Source organism: Oreochromis aureus, linkage group 5 (genome assembly GCF_013358895.1).
Source record: "Oreochromis aureus strain Israel breed Guangdong linkage group 5, ZZ_aureus, whole genome shotgun sequence".
Classification (NCBI taxonomy): domain Eukaryota; kingdom Metazoa; phylum Chordata; class Actinopteri; order Cichliformes; family Cichlidae; genus Oreochromis; species Oreochromis aureus.
Window position 1 is genome coordinate 40,087,265 of NC_052946.1, and position 17,556 is coordinate 40,104,820.

At 44.6% G+C, this 17,556-nt stretch overlaps 1 protein-coding gene across 1 annotated transcript; it reads right to left on the bottom strand.

The window, feature by feature from the left end:
* Nucleotides 1-310: 310 nt before the first annotated feature.
* Nucleotides 311-17,556, bottom strand: fam83c (family with sequence similarity 83 member C). Its single transcript, XM_031735732.2, has 5 exons — nt 16,413-17,556; nt 11,348-11,515; nt 10,548-10,672; nt 3,175-3,411; nt 311-3,037 (listed from the first exon to the last, which is right to left on the bottom strand). The coding sequence occupies exons 1-5, from the start codon at nt 16,926-16,928 to the stop codon at nt 2,281-2,283; spliced, it is 1,803 nt and encodes a 600-aa protein (XP_031591592.2). The 5' UTR covers nt 16,929-17,556; the 3' UTR covers nt 311-2,280.

Genomic DNA, 17,556 nt, shown 5'->3' on the forward strand with positions numbered 1-17,556 from the left:
CCCTCCAGGGTCTCACCATCACAAACGCAGACATTTCAAATAATCTTCAGGTCTGTGAACGAACGTTTAGACAATCAAGGGAAATTTAATAAACACTTGATGCATATTTAGTCAGATTGTTTGTTCTTTAACCAACATTAGTTAATAACTTGGCTGTCATTGCTCTTTAATCTGTGCAAATATAATGTCTTGCTTTGCACGTTGTTTCTCCTGTATTATAGTGATGTTTCCACATTAAAACATTCTTAAATTAAACACAGGCAGGAATCATTTTACTCGGTTTTATGGAAAAATGAACACTGAACTCAACTTTACCTTCACGTTTTTATTAAATTTTGTTCATCTTACAAATTAAAACCAACTTAAACACAGAAAATTAACTTCAAGTTCACATTCTCAGTAAATAAACTGTAAAAATAAAGTTGAAGAGTGTTTTTCTTAACAATGACCCAACTTCCTGGCAGTCCATTCATGTACTATATACAGTATAATGTACATTACATGGGCAAACATATACAAATAAATCAAATGTCCGGCTGATTTGAGGGCAAATAAAAACAGAAGGCGCCCACTGAATGAGCAGTAAACAAAAGACACACATCAGAACTACTGATCAGTATCAGTCCTTATTGCTTTGGGTGATTTTACGTCTTTGTCTGCTGCTCCACACTGAGGAGGAATCACTGTGGTGCAGAGAATAATTAATCATTTCTATACAAATCTACAAGTTTGCTGTGAATGTGTGCAGCGGGAGGAACGAGCCTCCGTTACGAGGAAAGCTGAGGAACATCAATGTAGATTCTCGACACAGATCGTCTCATCCGATGTAAACAAAATGCCCTACGACCCTGCAGTTTATAGTTTCTCCCGACTTTCCCAGAACATGACGAGCACCACGAAACATCCTGGCATTGCTTCTAATATTTGCAGCACAGATTGCTCCCTGTGCTGAACAACAAAGGTAAAACCGTGACCGAGACTAACCGAGGCTGCTGGAGACAGGCTGTCGAAACTGTGACTGCAAACCTTAAGGCAGGATGATCAAGGCACGTGTTGTCGTACTCCCAGGAGCAAAGACTGGGTGGAGACGAAACTTCACCTAAACTTCACTTTACTGTTTGTGACTGGATATAAGATTTCTGTCAGTCTGTGTATGTCCAGGTTTGGGTTTTTGGATAAACTCTGGAGCTCAAACAATTGATTAATCATCATTATTTTGATTGATTGATTAATTCACTTATAATAATGATTAAACAATAACGGTACACCAGTTATCTTTAATCTTCTCATCGCTTTAACAGTGCAAACTGAATATTTTGAGGGATTTGAATTTCTACACTGATCTTTTTCCCATAATAAAAAATCTTGACTTTAAGACGTTAAAATATATTTTTACTTAGTGTTAGTATATGGCATGACTCGTTTACAGAGCAGAAACAGTCGAGTGTCAGAATAAAAAAATCTTTGTTTGTTAGGTGACTCATTGATCCCTTTATTTACTTAATGAGAAAAAAAAGATGAAACAAAAAAATAACCTCAGATTCAAACGTCTCCAATAAAACTGTGGAGGTCGCGTCACAATGTGAAATCCAACAAAGTGATCGTTTAATCTGCAGAATTTGAGCGATATTAGTATCAAGGATCTGCTTGTTAAACCATCGGCACATTTCGAGCTGAGCCCCAGGCTGGGATCCAGTCAGTTAAACGTGCATTAGTTAAGTTTCCATCCAAATGTAGCATAAACGTTCAATAAATGTGAGAAAGGTCTCTGTGGACCAACAATTCTTCAGCACAATGACTGCAGAATCCTACGTTTACCCAAAGGAAGAATTCAAATTGTTTCTCAGGAATGTCACCGAGTATAAAATGTATAGAAATGCCCACATGAAAGCCTCTGGAGTGCTGAAGCCAAAGATTCACATTTTCGATGGTTTTCACGTGTTGTTTATCTTTGAAACTTATTTCACCTATGAGAACATATTTACTCAGGTAGTGACTGTCGCTGAATCATGATGTGCAGATTTAGTAAAAGTGTGATTTGTTTGGTAAACTACGACCTCAAAAAAAGCCACAACTCTGCGTTAAAAACCTCTCGTTTGATAAAAGGGAAACTACACGGAGCCAAAATGGCTCCTCAAGAGTCTTAGTTTCCTGTAGGGCTGAGGTCTGAAGACCAAACTTGAGCAATTTCCAAGATCTTCGAGTCTTTTCTTTATAACAAAAGATACCAGAGGAATGTTCCAGAGTCACATTAACCTCTCTGATGGTTGGCCTTCCAGTCTAATTCGTGCCCTTGAGCTCAAAGCGGCTGTACACCTGCTTGGGCTTCATCTTGTTGTATTGGTTCACCAGGTCCAGCTTGCTGTGGCCCAGCGTCATTCGCTTCTGGTCCTGCCGGCTTATTATACCGACCGGAGAGAGCGGCGGCGGTGGACTCTGCTTACTCTCTGGCTCAGTTGGAGAAAGGTCTGGTCCTCCCCAGGGTGAGCCGTGAGGAGACGGAGTCCTCCGGAAGTTGTAGGCGTCCCTGTCTTTAGAGTTGGATGACAAGAGATAATCTGAAAGTTTGTTGAACATCCCGCCGGGCAGCCTTTGCTTAGGCGGCGGTTTGGTGTCACTGACTGGGGAGGGTATCGAGGAGGGGAAGAGATTTGGTTTGTGATCGTACAGCCCCAAACCCTGGAACTTGGTCGACGTTCCACCGATATTTGCCCGCAAGACATCTGTTGTGTTGGGTTTGTTCCACTCAATACCCATCGCTTGACCGTAGGCGGGTGGCGGGCGATCGGGAATTGGGCTGTGATTGATTCCCCCGTTAGCAGAGCCTCGCCCTCCTGGTGTAGGGGTCTGTCCTCCCGATCGGTCGCCGAGTCTTCTCTCAGGGCTTATGTGGGAGCCGGCAGCGGCCTCCTTCTTATCGTGACCTTGGGTGACCTTGTAGACAGTGTTTGGGGACATCCCAGGTGCAGCCTTCACACTGGAGACGCTGCTACTCGATGGGCTGCTGGAGTTTTCCGAGCACCCCCTGTCCCGCTGCCTGCGGAAGAAGAAAAGTTAAAAGTGGCACACTGAAGGTCAGATGGCATTTAGTTACAAATCAGGCTGTTGATTTCATGGAGACATGAAATGTAATCAGAATGAAAGTGTCTCGCCTTACAGTGAACACCTTCTCACCTTTCAGACAGTAGATCCAGCCCGTGGCCTGGGCTGAGCCCCAGAGCCAGGCCGGGGGCTATCATGGGAGGGTACGGTGGGTAGTACGGCATCCCGTCCTCCTCCGGGTTGTAGAAACAGTCGATGATCTGAGAGTCGGCGTACAAACAGCGAAACTCTCGGTCAAAGCTGTCGGCGATGCGCCCCGAGAAATGCATCACCATGTTGCTGTGCACCTGAGCCGACAACCAGGTGAAACTGGAGAGAAGAGGTCAGAGGTTAGAGTCAGAGATCTGCCTCCTATGCTTTTTGGATTTAAGTGTACTTATGTGTAATACAGTTCACATAAATAACAGTACAAGGTGTGAGATGAAGGAGTTACTGAAACAGAACCAGAGGCCTCTGAGGGAGAGCATAACAGTCTTCCCCATAAACTTCCTTCACTTCCAACGAATGAAAATCGGGTCGAGCGATCGGCATTTTGACCGACTGGAGCACATCCAGCAGCCATCGCAGAAGCACATGAACAAAGGGACATAACCAGTCTCTTCTGAGGGATCTAAAAATACCCGCCAAGCTGAAAAATCCAGATGTGCCCGAGAAGATGACCCTGAACTTTGGGATTTTTTTCCTCGAATCCTTTATGAACTTTTGGGCTGAAGCCATTTTACTGCTGATCTGATACTCAAGGAGAACTTACTATAAATGCATTAATGTGTGTTTAAGTAATTAATATGTATATAACAATAATGATTAAACTACATGTGTTTAAAGACAGAAAGGCCAAAGTGAATTTTAGGTGCAGTCGCCTCTCTGCAGGTGTTGGACGGCAGCAGCTGAGATGGATTTATCCAAGTTGTGATTTGAACCTCGCTCAGCAGCGGACAGCATTTTTTAGCAGTTTTTGATGCATCAGTTATGTAAAAGATGAAATCAGACTCTGTGCAGCTGCCGATTACCAGGTGGCATTTCAAGTACAATGAGTTCATGCAGATAACAATCAGAAAGTGAAAGCAGTTCTGGATAAGAGCCTGAATAGATGCAGGGACCAGGCTTGACGTTTGTCATGTGTGACAGGTTTTTCTGCATGAAATCTCAAAATTATGAAACACAAACTGAGGCTGAGACTCGGTACCTCTCAGCTGTCTCTGTGTAAATTATCTCCCTCCACCTCCAGCTGATAAACAGCCCTGCAGTGAGTGTTAACTATTTCCTGGATGATGATGAGTCAGTGCAGTGACTCATCAGTTTATCAGACAGCAGTGGACGAGAGGTGCACGAACACCGAAGGCGTCTAACTGAGCAGCACAGACACTTTAATGCTTTTATGTGCAGGCGAGACAAAGGTTCAGAGTTAGACGACCACACAAGCGTCTGAGTTTTAGTCAATGCAACACATTACAAAGTTTCTACAAGTAAAAGATTAAGATGTTTTACACCTTTTCATTAACAAGTCACAAAATGTACCAGCTGTTTCCACAGATACACAAAGCAGGGTGGGTGGATGGTGTGTTAGCCGAGCACCAGCACACCCTCATCAACACCAGCCACCATGATCCATGTTTGTTTACACAAGATTTAAACAGCATATTGTTCAACAATAATACTCAAGTTAAAGTCAATATTATTAACATACACTCCGACCCGTCTGAGCTGTGGGGATGGATGTAAACCTGTTTGGGGTTTTCCATCCACCCAGCGAGCCCTCTCATCTGCACTCCTGCACATATCTGACAAATGCTTTGAGGTAATTTCTTCAGATTTGTCGGCTCAAGGAGGAACTGATTAGACTTTAAAGGCAAAGATCAAGGTTACTCTGACGTCACACTACTTGTGTATGAATATGAGTTTTGTGTGAACATGTGTGTACTTGGCACACTCACACTTCCTTAAATAACATATAAATAACAACTTCTACATTTTGTGAATATAAGTAATGGAGCAACAGTTAGCTGTCGCTCCAAAGTTCCTCATCCTGTAAACTCCAGCTCCACCATCTCGGACTGCAGCTGGCGACGCCATCCCCGGTCCTGCTTTGCGTAGCGGCATCAGCTCTTCACCTGCCTTAGGTTCTGGTTCTGCTGCAGCCCAAATGGTGGAGTTTCATTTTGAACCACCTTGAGGCTTGCCAGCAGGGAGACAGAAATGGTCAAAGCTTCCAAAATAAGAGCAGTAGGCTTTAATCATGTTATTGGAACTATACTTGGGCAACATGCATGTAGGAAACACTGCATCTAAGAGCATAACCATCGAATCTATGACTTGGTTATAGATTCGATGGTCAACTGTTTGTTATTATGTTAGCCATTTAGCTAATCATTGATCTGCTTCTTTAGCCAAACTAGCATTCATGCACATTTAAACCCTACAGCCAGAGAAGGACTCATTTTCGTACTTCTGCAAATACAAGTTAATGGCAGAGAGTCTGCATCTTCTTAATCTCCATAAACAGAACGTGTAATACACTAAACTTATTATTGTGTATTTAAACGACAGCAGAGTGCCAGCTAATGTTGTCCCTATAATATCTGATCTGAGGCCAGTTGGCGGCATTTGATTCTGATTTGCACAAACCTGAACCGGACAGCATCTCCATGATATCAGAGCAGACGAAATTCACAGTTTAACTGATTCCCTGGCTTGTTCAAAGCAACACAAAGAACTTTAATACTCATGGAAACTCCAAATGAAATTTACAGATTTACGAAACCGATTCTTTTCTGATTGTAATCAAGCCATTACACACTTGACGATGTTTTAGAACAAAGGAAGACAACCTGAGAGGAACCTGCAGGACAGCTTTCCTCAGCACTAAACCACTCAGTGTTCAGCTATGTTTGATATGATTCATCTAAATTCCTGATTAGTTCTGAAGAAGAACAGCTCAGAGCACACCTTCGTTATCTAAACACCTGATCATAAGTGTTAATTTCCACTGCTTTCCAGTTTAGCTCATTAAAGTTGTGGCTTAATAACAAACAAGTCATAAAGCTGTAAATGAGATCTCGTTAAGACGCTCAGCCATTTAAGATAAACTGTTTCCAGTTACCTGCTGCTTCCTGGAGCACTTAAAGGCTCAGTGACAATGCACCTGTTAGCCGTTCAGGTGACGTCTAAAAGTGAGCAATACTGAACTGAAAGCATTCAGCCTGAACGTGCTTCGCTGTACTTTACCCCCATTTATAGCTTCATAAACAAATGCTACTTCTGAGGAACATAAAGTAGACTGGAGCTGTTGTCTGATTGGATGTTGTTGGTTTGTGTACTATAACTTCTGCAGTGAGATCAAACAAATATCAACGTCTTCTCTGGCTCTATAAGCCATTTATAAACATACCTGAGTTTCTGACAGTGTCTAATGTGTTGTTGGGGCCTGATTATGGGAGGTAGTCGGTGTTGAGTTTGTTTGTTGTTTTTCTTGTTGTTCCTGTTGATTACTGTAGGATGGTGCGGGGTGGGCAACTCCAGGCCTCGAGGGCCGGCGTCCTGCAGGTTTTAGATGTGTCCTTGAACCAACACAGCTGATTTAAATGGCTAAATGACCTCCTCAACATGTCTCGAAGTTCTCCAGAGGCCTGGTAATGAACTAATCACTTGATTCAGGTGTGTTGACCCAGGGTGAGAAACCTGCAGGACACCGGCCCTCGAGGCCTGGAGTTGTTGGTTATTGGTGCCTTGTTCTTTGGGTTGTTTTGTTGCTACTTTTGTTCAGTTTCTTTTAGTTGCTCATGACTTTGGTATGTTGGCCCCTTTTTGGTTACTGTTTTGTAGATTTTTGTTTAGCTTTTCTTCTTGTTTTGGTTGCTGGTGTCTCTTTGGTCATTGGTTGATTGGCTGTTGTTGGTTGGTTGCCTCTGAGATTGCTGTGTTTTGGGGTCTTTTTGGTAATATTTGCATAGTTTTTGGCTTGTTTTTTGCTGGTTGCTGTGGATCTCTGCTGGGTTGTTGTTCTTTACTGGTTGCCTTACTTGTCCTTTGAAATATATACTGGTTTCTGCTGATGCTTGGGACATCCCATTCTCATTTTAGCTTTAAACTATTTATTAAAAATTGCATATTTTCTTTCAGATAAACAGATTCAGATATTATCTGCATAATATCAGGTCATCTGTGTTGTTATTTGGTTCTCAAACAAGCTAATCAGTTTCACAGCTACAGGCTCGGCGCTTCCCAGGAATCAAGTTTGATTCAATATTGAAGTGATAAAGTTTGTAGCAGGTGTAGCAGAGGTGTGAGGTGTGCTGTTTGATACTGCGTCTGACCTCACCCTTCATTCCACAATCAGTAATGGAATTAGAAGCCTGTCAGCCTGCGGGACTCCGCCCTCTTACCTGCCACACACCTGAAGCAACACTTAATCCTCTGAAAACAACACTGTGTGTTGCAAAATTAGAGTTACTTTAAATGTAAAGGATGAAATAATTTAACAAAACAAGAAGCAGAGCAGGGAAAAAACGTGAAAACAGAGAAGGAGACGAGTGAATGAATGAAGGCGACACACCTGAAACAGGTGACTAAGGTTAAAGAATCTTTCCACTCAAGTATGTTTTGCAATCTATGAATGTTATCACTATGAGCTGGCTACATAGCAATCTACAGGAAAATGGAGTACAGTGTTCAGAAAGGATCAATCCCGACTCTAACAGCTAACATAGGAAAACTGCCTCCGAGTTCCCGACTTCATCCTTTAGACATGGTGTTTCCTCAGACTTCACTGTGGCGCTGCCTTTAAGATTAAATGCAGGGAACAAAGGGCTTAAAGCTCAGCACAGATAATAAGAGAGGCTTTAAGATGACTGCAGTATGTGCCATGACGTATACAGAGCTGTGTACAGGAACTATGACCTAAACAACGAGTCCAAAAAAAGCCATAACTAGTGTGGGATTATAATATTACCTTATGCCATGTTTTACCCCTAATTAAAGATGGTGAAATATTGTGTAGTTTTAGTTTGCATTATTCTCCTGAATTAGAAGAAGGTGATAACTATTACATTTGTTGAACTGATTTGCATCACATTAGACTGCTGATTTATTGTGAATGAATGATATTGTTTTATGATGCATTATACGGCTGAGTTATAAGAAATACTGTTTTCAGAGAGTCATGATCTTATTTGTCTGGTTAGAAGAGAACAGAACATACCGGAGAGGTTTTCTGCCCCATCTCAGCAGGAGCAGATAAACAGGGAGCCAAGGTCGTAGCTTAGGCGCCGTGTGAGAGAAAGAGTGTCAATGTTTAGGCTTTTATGACTAGGTGGGGCCACTAGAGGCTATAAGAGTTTGAGCAATGCTCCACCATGTTGAGATCTGATGCTGTCTGCGTGCAGTGTTCATCTCCCACGTGTGTGTTCATTAAAAATCACCGTTTGACTCAACCCGGCCGGACCAGTGTTGTTATTTTGGTTTTCCTCTTGTATCCATCTCCAATACTTTGAACCCGCAACACTAGCTTTGTACAGTCAGCAGCTGTCTGCAAAGTTAACCAAATATAATTTGTCCCAGTTGACTGAGAAACACACAGCGAGCCTTATGACCGAGTTTTACGAGCACTGTGCAGCTCCGTGACACAAAGTCGTTAAAATCACCAGATTTTTACAGCACAAACTGTCCACCAGCTTCACGGCTACATTACAGCAACACACACACACACACACACACACACACACACACACACACACACACACACACACACACGCTGCACTTTGAAGCACGTTACAGAGACTTGTAGTCTTTTCCTTGAGACTTAAACTGCTTCAGTTTGAGTCGTCTCCAAGAATTTAACCATTAAAATTTTGAGGAGTGTTTAATCGATTTAAGGAAGACGACTCCCGTGATTTACAGACTCAGTGCAACATGAATAAAATAAAAACAGTTAAAAAACAAACAAACATGGCGCTCCGTCTGAGCTGTGGATGAGTAAGCAACAGCAGAATTCACACTAAAATTTCTGCTTCAAAACTTTCCAAACACATTTATCCCTTTTTCAAGATGAAATACGACATTCTGCCGCTAGAGCTGCTCACGCCTCAGTGCTGCTGTAGTCATCTATGTTTAAAACCCCACTAAGAGTCAATTCCTATATATATATATATTATAAGTCCAAATAAAGATCCTAAATAAAGCCCTGCGAGTAATTATAACTGACAGGTAAATAAGCAGCTTATCTCAGGCTCATCTGCAGGGCTACAGTTTTATTCTAGCACTCCAGGTTGTTGCTATCAAGGCTGATGAGCGCACGGCCGTTTGTGAGACGATGCGCTCATCAAACATTTGCATCTCCTAAATGGTCCTGTCTCTTTGCGAGTGGTGATAGCGCCCAGGCTTGTACCATTTCAGGCTTCACCACGGGGCTGTGTGGGGTGGCCATGGCTGCCCCGTGGCTCTGCTCCTATGGACGGCCTGATTGATGAAAAGCATCACAATCTAGTAAATAACCTGATCTTTTTCAGCAGCTTAAAAAAAGGAGCATGAATGAGGTCTCTGCTGGTGCCTGCAGCTCTCATCCTCATCCACCTACTGAGTGTGTAGATGTAATTACAGGTATTACTCAGGTATTCCCACAGCAGCTCGTGGCCAACAGTTGTTCAGCTGCACAACGTGAGCTTTGTCACGCTGCTTATCCGATCAGACAAACCCATCACGCTGTCCGAGCTCCGGCAGCTTCCTGCTGTAATCTGCTGCTGGATGCAAAGTCGGTGTGAGGCTGCTAAAAGGAGAGCGGCCCGCTCGGCTCAGCTGACGTTAGACACGTTTTTATGTTCGCATTTTATTCTTGCTGCGGTTTTTATCTTTTTACTACATGCAAGTGAAAGCAAAGCAACATCAGAGCGGTATAAGCCCATCACAGCTGCCTCGGTGCTGCCATTTGTTTTTTCTTTAGTTTAGCAAGACGTCCAAACTTCTGCTTCTCTGTGAGACTAAGAATGACCGACCGTTTTATCCTCCTGTCCCTCGGTCGCATACAGTGAAGACAAAAGATGGACGCAGCCACAGTGACATCACACACGGGTTAGTGAAGTCCTGGAACCGAGCCGAGCGTTTCAGCTTTAACTTCACTTCTTCTAAGGAAAGCGCTGTGCTCCCACATGTTACAGATAACCACTTAAACACATACTGACTGTGTTTTTTAAGTGAGCGATGCATTTTCCTGCACACTCACGCCAGGTGACTATGTACACTTAAAGAAACCAGACTGAGGAACAGGAAATATGTCAACTACAGGAGGAAGATGATCTTCATTAGAAGAGCAGGATTTGTATTTAGTTCATCTTTTAAAGACCGTTAGCGTGTGTGTGTGTGTGTGTGTGTGTGTGTGTGTGTGTGTGTGTGTGTGTGTGTGTGTGTGTGTGTGTGTGTGTGTGTGTGTGTGTGTGTGTGTGTATGTTCCTCACCTGTATGATCCGGCGATGACCTCTTCACAGTCGATGATCATGAACTTCTCCAGGACTTGTCCGGTGAATTTCTTTCCGCTCTTGGTGCAGTATGTGTCGCCACAAACGCTGCGAATACGCATGTTCTGCACACACACACACACACACACACACACACACACACACACAAGGAAGATGAAATTATAAACAGCAATTTCATGGATTCTTGTCATAAAACTTTCGACCTGAAGTCTCGTTTCTCAAACATGGAAAAAGTTTTGAAGCAAGAACACCGACTTCCATCACATCTGACGGACGAAGTCGTCAATTTGAGATGTAGGAAATTTTACGTCTTTTTTTTTACTTTTCACTTTCAATGATTAATACATCAACTGGCAAAAAGGGAATGAGTAATTCCAGCTTTACAGAGGACTTCTTACAGGTTCCAGTCTCATTGTTATTCTCTTTGAGACTCTAATGTCGGCTTTTGTTGTGCCCCATCTTTGAAATAAGCTGTTCTGGCTCCACCTCCTTTGAGGCAGCTTTATTCTAACTGGTTGCTACAAATAAATGGAAGATTTCTACAGTAGGTGGGCGGGGCTTCTCAGCTGTGCCTGAAATGACCATATTTGGGACGTCTTCTTTCTATGACAACCTGCAGAGTCAGGAATTGAAAAAACTGCGAGGCCCGAGCTCTGGGGATTACGTGCAGCGAGTTCATTTTCTCGAATTTTCTCGTGTTTAACATGAGCGTCTGAGGGCGTCGCTAATGTTTGCCCCCGGGTGGCCCTGCAGTCAGTGCTGGTGTGTGCTGTACTTACACTGAGGTGAGAGTTCTGAATATCCAGCGCGGAGCACATGTCTGTGAAGTGTCCGAGGTTCTTCTCGTCCAGCAGGATGTAGACGGGGACTCGGCGCTTGTTGGACGCCTCCATGAGGTCGCAGAGCAGGTCCACGTCCGTGAACACGTCCATCACCACGGCGATCACCTGCAGGAAAGCCAGACGTTAGCACAAAGTGTTTAGTGAACATTTCAGAGCCTCTCACCGCTCTGGACCAAAGGTTTTTCAGAGGCTGCCGACTGAACTTTGTTCTTGTTCCTGTGATCTGAGTTTCCACGCGCAGAGCAGGTTTATTTTCTCTCAGGCTTATGATTTCACTGTCTCTTCTTTCTTGGCCAAACAGACACGTTTGATTTATGAAAACTCTCCCGTCGTCTCTGATCCATAAAGCCGACCTTTGTTCATCTCGGCGTCTCAGTCACTGAGCTGTCTTTACTGACTCTGGATGTTGTATAAGTTAGAAACTCCAGTATATAGGCCAAACTGTGAGGGCTTAATAGGTTAGAAACTGGAGCAAAGTGAAGAAATTATCAGAAAACAATTAACTGACGCACTGAAGCTTCATCAGTCGAGTTCAACTTGAAATAAAGCCTGAGTTCTCTCTCGGGGACGTCCCTGCTCCGGTCACAGACTCCACCGACCTTCGTTTTCGGTGCTTCTCTGAGTAAAATCCTGGATCCAGATCTTTCCTGTCACGTACTTTTCAGCTTCAAATTCTGAAATTCAGCTTGTAAATGAAAATGGAGATAAACCCGACTGAAATGCAAACGTATAGGTGTGTTTAAAAGTCAGCTCCGGGCAGAAGCTTCTGTTTGTGATGTGCTCCTGTATCAGTGGATTACTGGGGTCTTAAAGAAAACATGATGACTGATTTTTTTATTGTTTCTAAGCAGATTTGAGGTCATTTGTTTAAGTTTTTAAGTCTGTTACACTCCACTCTGTAATTTAACTGCCTCATGCTGCTTTTTGTTTTTAATGTCATTTATCTCCTAAAAGTTTCTAAGAGGTCAGAGGTCAGCATATGTTCAAGTTATCCATGTGAGCTATAAGCATCTCAGGTACAGAAGCCCCGCCCCCCAGCATATCTTTGAGGGGAAGCCAGTCAGACTGAAGTTGACTGAAACCACCTGACCTAAGTTTGTAGGTTTAGCCCGAGATCCTCAGGCACAGGTTTTAATCTGTTCCCGAGGCTAAAACTGGAGGTCAAAGGTCATTCACAGTCACAACCCTCAAAGCTATATCTGAGGAAATCAGGTCAGCTGAGTCAGTGACCTGTGAGAGACGCTAAAGGTGAGCAGGGGAAACATTTTCACTCGTAGGCCATCATCATGGAACCTCTCCGCTGATTACTCACGTTAGAAATATTTCTTTATGCAGTCCAAGTCTGAAGTCGGAACTCTCTGAAGTCAACAGGGACAAACTACGGTTTGTGTTACTGCTTTCAGTCCACTGGAGGTGTTTCATTTAATATTTATTAAAGTTTTCTGACTGCTGTTTGAGCAAAACAAAGCACCGTCGGGGGGCTCTGGGTATCTGATGCACATTTTCACAATTTTCTGACATTTTATGATCTAAACAATAAAAAAAATTCCATTTAAATGCAGGAAGTAAAAAGCGTTCTTGGAAAACTGAATTTCTCAGAAGAGCACTAAAACAACGTGCAGATTTGAGTGGAGCTCACAGATTTATGACCTATTAAAATGAAAAGATAATTGCAGCTTCACAGAGTCTCCACAGCTGGATTAACCTGTTCTGTGTCCCCGGGGTAAAGCCGTGCTGCAGAGGCCCGCTGATGGTGTTAAAGTGGGAGGAGCTAAAACAGCTCGTTTCAGGCTGTGGATGAACTGAGGGACTGCACCAAGGCCCAGAGTAAGATACATACGGCTGATTTCATACTGAGAATCATGCAAAGCTGCTGTAGCAGAGCCCAAGGATGAAAATCTGCAGCAGAATGGGTTTGCATTAAGTTTTCATTTTATATCTATTTTTTTTTAACAAATGAGCAAATCATTTAAAGTAAATGATTAAAAAAACATCAGTTATAATCTCTCACATCTTCAGATATCTTTAAAATCCAAGATGTTTGATTTATTTTATGTGGGACAGAGAAAAGCTCCAGATGTTGTCAGAAGGTGCAATAATCACAAAAACATGCCGACTAACTCTATTTGTATCAGCTGATCAACTAATCAATGTCATTTAACTCCCAGTTTGAGTTAGATTTTATCTGAAGGATTCACTGTAAGCTTATGTAATAGTATTATCAGACCCTAAGTTGTGCAATATAATAATATTTTGTTTGTAAGGTGATGTAATGAGATTACAATGTTTGACTGGTAGTAAATCGTTAGTAAAACTGGTATTGACTTTTAGCTGACCCAGCTGAACACATGCACCTGCTGTCATTGAAACAGAGGAACCCTGGGGGTCTGGGCCCCGGGGCCGCTGCACACTCTGCTATAACTTGAATTAATAATGAAAAACTGTTGCGCTGCCCACCTGCAGGCCGGCTGCTGCAGGACGGGTTTTACTCTGAGCCAGGCCTGCGTCCTGATTCACTTCATTTGCAAGGCTGTTCTTTAGGTTTATCTGTCACTAAATTAAGGAGGTCAAAGTTCAGTTACTGTCCTAATACGCTGAAATGAAGCGAGTGAAAAGAGCCGTTGGAGGAACAAACGTGCAGCTCTGAGAGCGGCTGTTTGTCTGCTGCATCCACCAACTGACGAAATGCATCCAGAGTGTCATTTGATCTGAAACCTGCTGAGTCGGCACAGACGTGTGGGAAAGAGGTCAGCGTCTGCGTCTGAGAGAAAACAGCTTCTCCGGCACGAACGCACAGACTGGTCAGGTTCACGTAAAAAAACGTCTATTTATACACACAGGAGGAGGAAGTGACTCACACGCAGCGCGTGCCCGACTGTCTGCCAACAAACCTACGGAGCTTCTCATTTGACTGTTACGTGATCGCTGATCAGGAGACGACGTGCAAAACGCTCTGAATGTAAAGTTACAGAAAGTCAGAGAAGCAGCGAAGAACTTGGTTTAAGGGTCGTTCATCTGTCGCCTCGTGGTTGTTTTTGTCGAGGTCACGAATACAGCAAAGAGGTCGGAGGCGCCGCGGGGTCAGGGGGAGCCGTGCAGGGTCAGAGTCTCTGTTTAAAAAGAAGCTTTACACCAACTCTGATATAGACGAATAAATACCAGCAAACTGATGCCAAAACCAAGCGATGGAAACCTGCTACCACACACACACACACACACACACACACACACACACACACACACACACACACACACACACACACACACACACAAAACATCTGCAAAGAGACGAGAGAAGCAAAAAAGGAGAGAAAGGCTGCAGCGTCAGCAATGCAAGATTATAAAAGCTACATAATGAATAAAAAACAGCTACTTGACAAGGAAAATTACCTCAGACCAACACAAAAGATCAAGAGACACAAACCTGTCTCACATGCCTCAAACACAAAAGGCGACTTTAAAAGAGACTCAAAGTCAGCGAGAAAGAAAATAATGATGCAAACGTTAAAGAGACACAAAAGATGGAAACTACACCGCGGTGTGCGTGTGAGCTCGGGGGGTTTGTGCTTAAACAGCAGGCAGTGTGAAAGCCAGCCCTCTGCTCCCTGGACCTCGAGCAGCCGGCCTCAAGCTCACAAGCTGATAAGAAGAGATCAAAGATGGCGGGCGGCGGCGGGCGGTGGCAGGAGGTGGCGGGCGGGCCCTGGCCTGCCCATGCCATTTGTAAGCAAGCCGGGTGAAAAATGCTCCAGGGACGTTATCCACGCAGTGAGCTGCACCTCTGTTACTCCAAATGAAGACTTTGTCCTGGTTTCAAGCCTCCACACTGGTGCTTCATTATTAAAAGGCCAAAAATGGACAAAAGTGCAAATATTTCCCATTTCTCGACTTCAGCTGCCAAACGACATGTCAACAGCAGTGTTTCAGCCTCAGTGTTATTACCGTGTTGAGCATGACTGTAACACTTGATCTAATCTCAGCTTCAAGAGGAAATTGTCAGTTATAATAATTCCCTTTATTCATTTGACTGTATTCAGGCTTCATTTCCCTCTGTGTTATCATCTCTTTAAAGCCGTTTCACTGGTCGCATTATTGGCACGTAGCACTTGTGTTAACTCCGTCTGTGTGCAGCACTTAAAGCTGCTCTAATCAGCCTGAAACGTGCAGCACAGTTCAGGCTTACAGACTCTGTGACAGCGCTACACTGTGAGTAATAATGGGCAGAATATGTCTTTGAGTGCAGAGTTGCTCCACACACACAGAGTGAGGTCACTGATCCCAGCTGCTGACAGGCGACTGTGTTTACACAGTGTGGCACAAACTGGTCTAACATGCAGACAGCGACATGCTTTGGATCACACTAAATGTTTAGCTGCAGTAACTCAGCTGTAAAAAATCATTTTACACTTGAATATGTTTCCAACTCGTCACATCTGAAGCTGTGAGCTTTTATTTTGTCTTCTGTGATAATAAAATGTTTTCACCAGTTTGAGGTGGACACAAAGTGACTGCTGGGAACTTTAGGTTGGACTTTATTTATAAAAAGCGTTTTCACAGTGTGTTATGAACCCCAGCGAGGAAGCTGCTGCTTTGTTTCTCTGACTTATGTCAAAGGTCACCAGGATAAACTCTCCTGGTCCAGCTGCAGCTTTCAGTCTGTGAAACTCAGATTTTAAGACTAAATCTTTTCACATTTGCAGCTTTTCTCTAAAGAATAAGAATAAATTTGAATAAACTGAGTTTACAGATGGTGTGACTGAGGAGAACTCTGAGCTGGACTGTGGGAGACTATAAGTCAGACCACTGTGAGAACAAAGCACACACTCATCAATAATACAGTAAAGAAGTCTGAGCTTTGACCTCTGCACTGCCGTGACTGACCGATCAGCTGCTGGCTGCTTTCAGGAATAAACGATGAAAAGCGGCCTCCTGTTTCAGGCTGTTTAATAAAAGATCGCAGACAGAGATGATTCAGTTTCCGGTCCCCTCAGAGCACTCTTACCTTCTTGGCCTTGTTGATCAGGGACCTGATGAGATCTTTGATGTTGTGGCTTTTGTCTCTCTGGAAGTAGATCTGAGTCTCCGACGGTCCGTATCTCGTCGGTGTGTCCGGCCAGCCGAGCTCCAGCATCGGCGGCTCCTCGTCGGACATCATGGGGAAGTAAGTCCCAGAAGTCAGCTCGGACACGGCGTCCCCGTCCCCGAAGTCCCGGTCCCCGGGCCCTACGCCGTTGCTGTCGGGGCCGCCGCACGTCTTGCTGGCCGCATGCTGCGTGATGTAGTGGATCTCCAGCGGGGAGAGGAAGTTCACCTCCCGCTCCTCGGTCAGCACCCTGCGGTACTCCTTCTCCCCGTGCTCCAGCAGTGCGTCCGTGGCCAGCCGGGCCGCCTCGTTGTGGCTCAGCTCCAGCGTGGAGCCCTGCCGCCACGGGTTCTTCACCTCCTCCAGCCGGGTGGCGAGCTTGCCCAGCGGCTTCCTGCCGTTCGAGGCCGGCCTCAGGCCCTCGGAGCTGATCATGGTGCTGCTGCGGTCAGCAGGTGCGGGATTAAGTGGGTACACCGGGTCTCTGACCCCCCCTCCCCCGGGGTTTGAATAGAGAAAAAAGGTGCGCGGGGAGGTCGGGGGAGGAACTACCTGCTGCTCTGCTCCGGGAACATTGAAGAAAATCCCAAAGTGCGGATTATGTGAGACCACAGCGGGCAGTAATCCGCCCCGGCAGGAGGCTGCAGCCCTCCGCTTAATCACTCACAGAGTCCCGGGAGTTAAAGGCGCAGTTCAGCCCCTCTCTGAACAGTCCGAGCCCGCAGCAGCTGCTGTGTCTGCTGCGCCCTGACGCTCCTAATGGTCCCCCCTTCTCTGGTTCCCGGTGTGCTGAGCAGGATGTGAAGTCCCAAGAGCCTCTTCAGCGCAACGGCCGCCTCCTCTCCCTCAGCCCGTGTGTGTCCGTGTGTGTGTGTGAGAGAGACAAAGTGTGTGTGTGTCAGTGTCAGGTGTGCAGCTTCTGTTCACCTGGCTCTACCTGTCCCGTCCCCGATCTCGGACGTGGACAAGCACCTCCCATCATTCCCGTTGTCAAGCCAACCGGCTCACAATAGGTAACCCACGCCTGCAGAGAACTTTCAAAATAAAGCTCCCAGAGAACGCG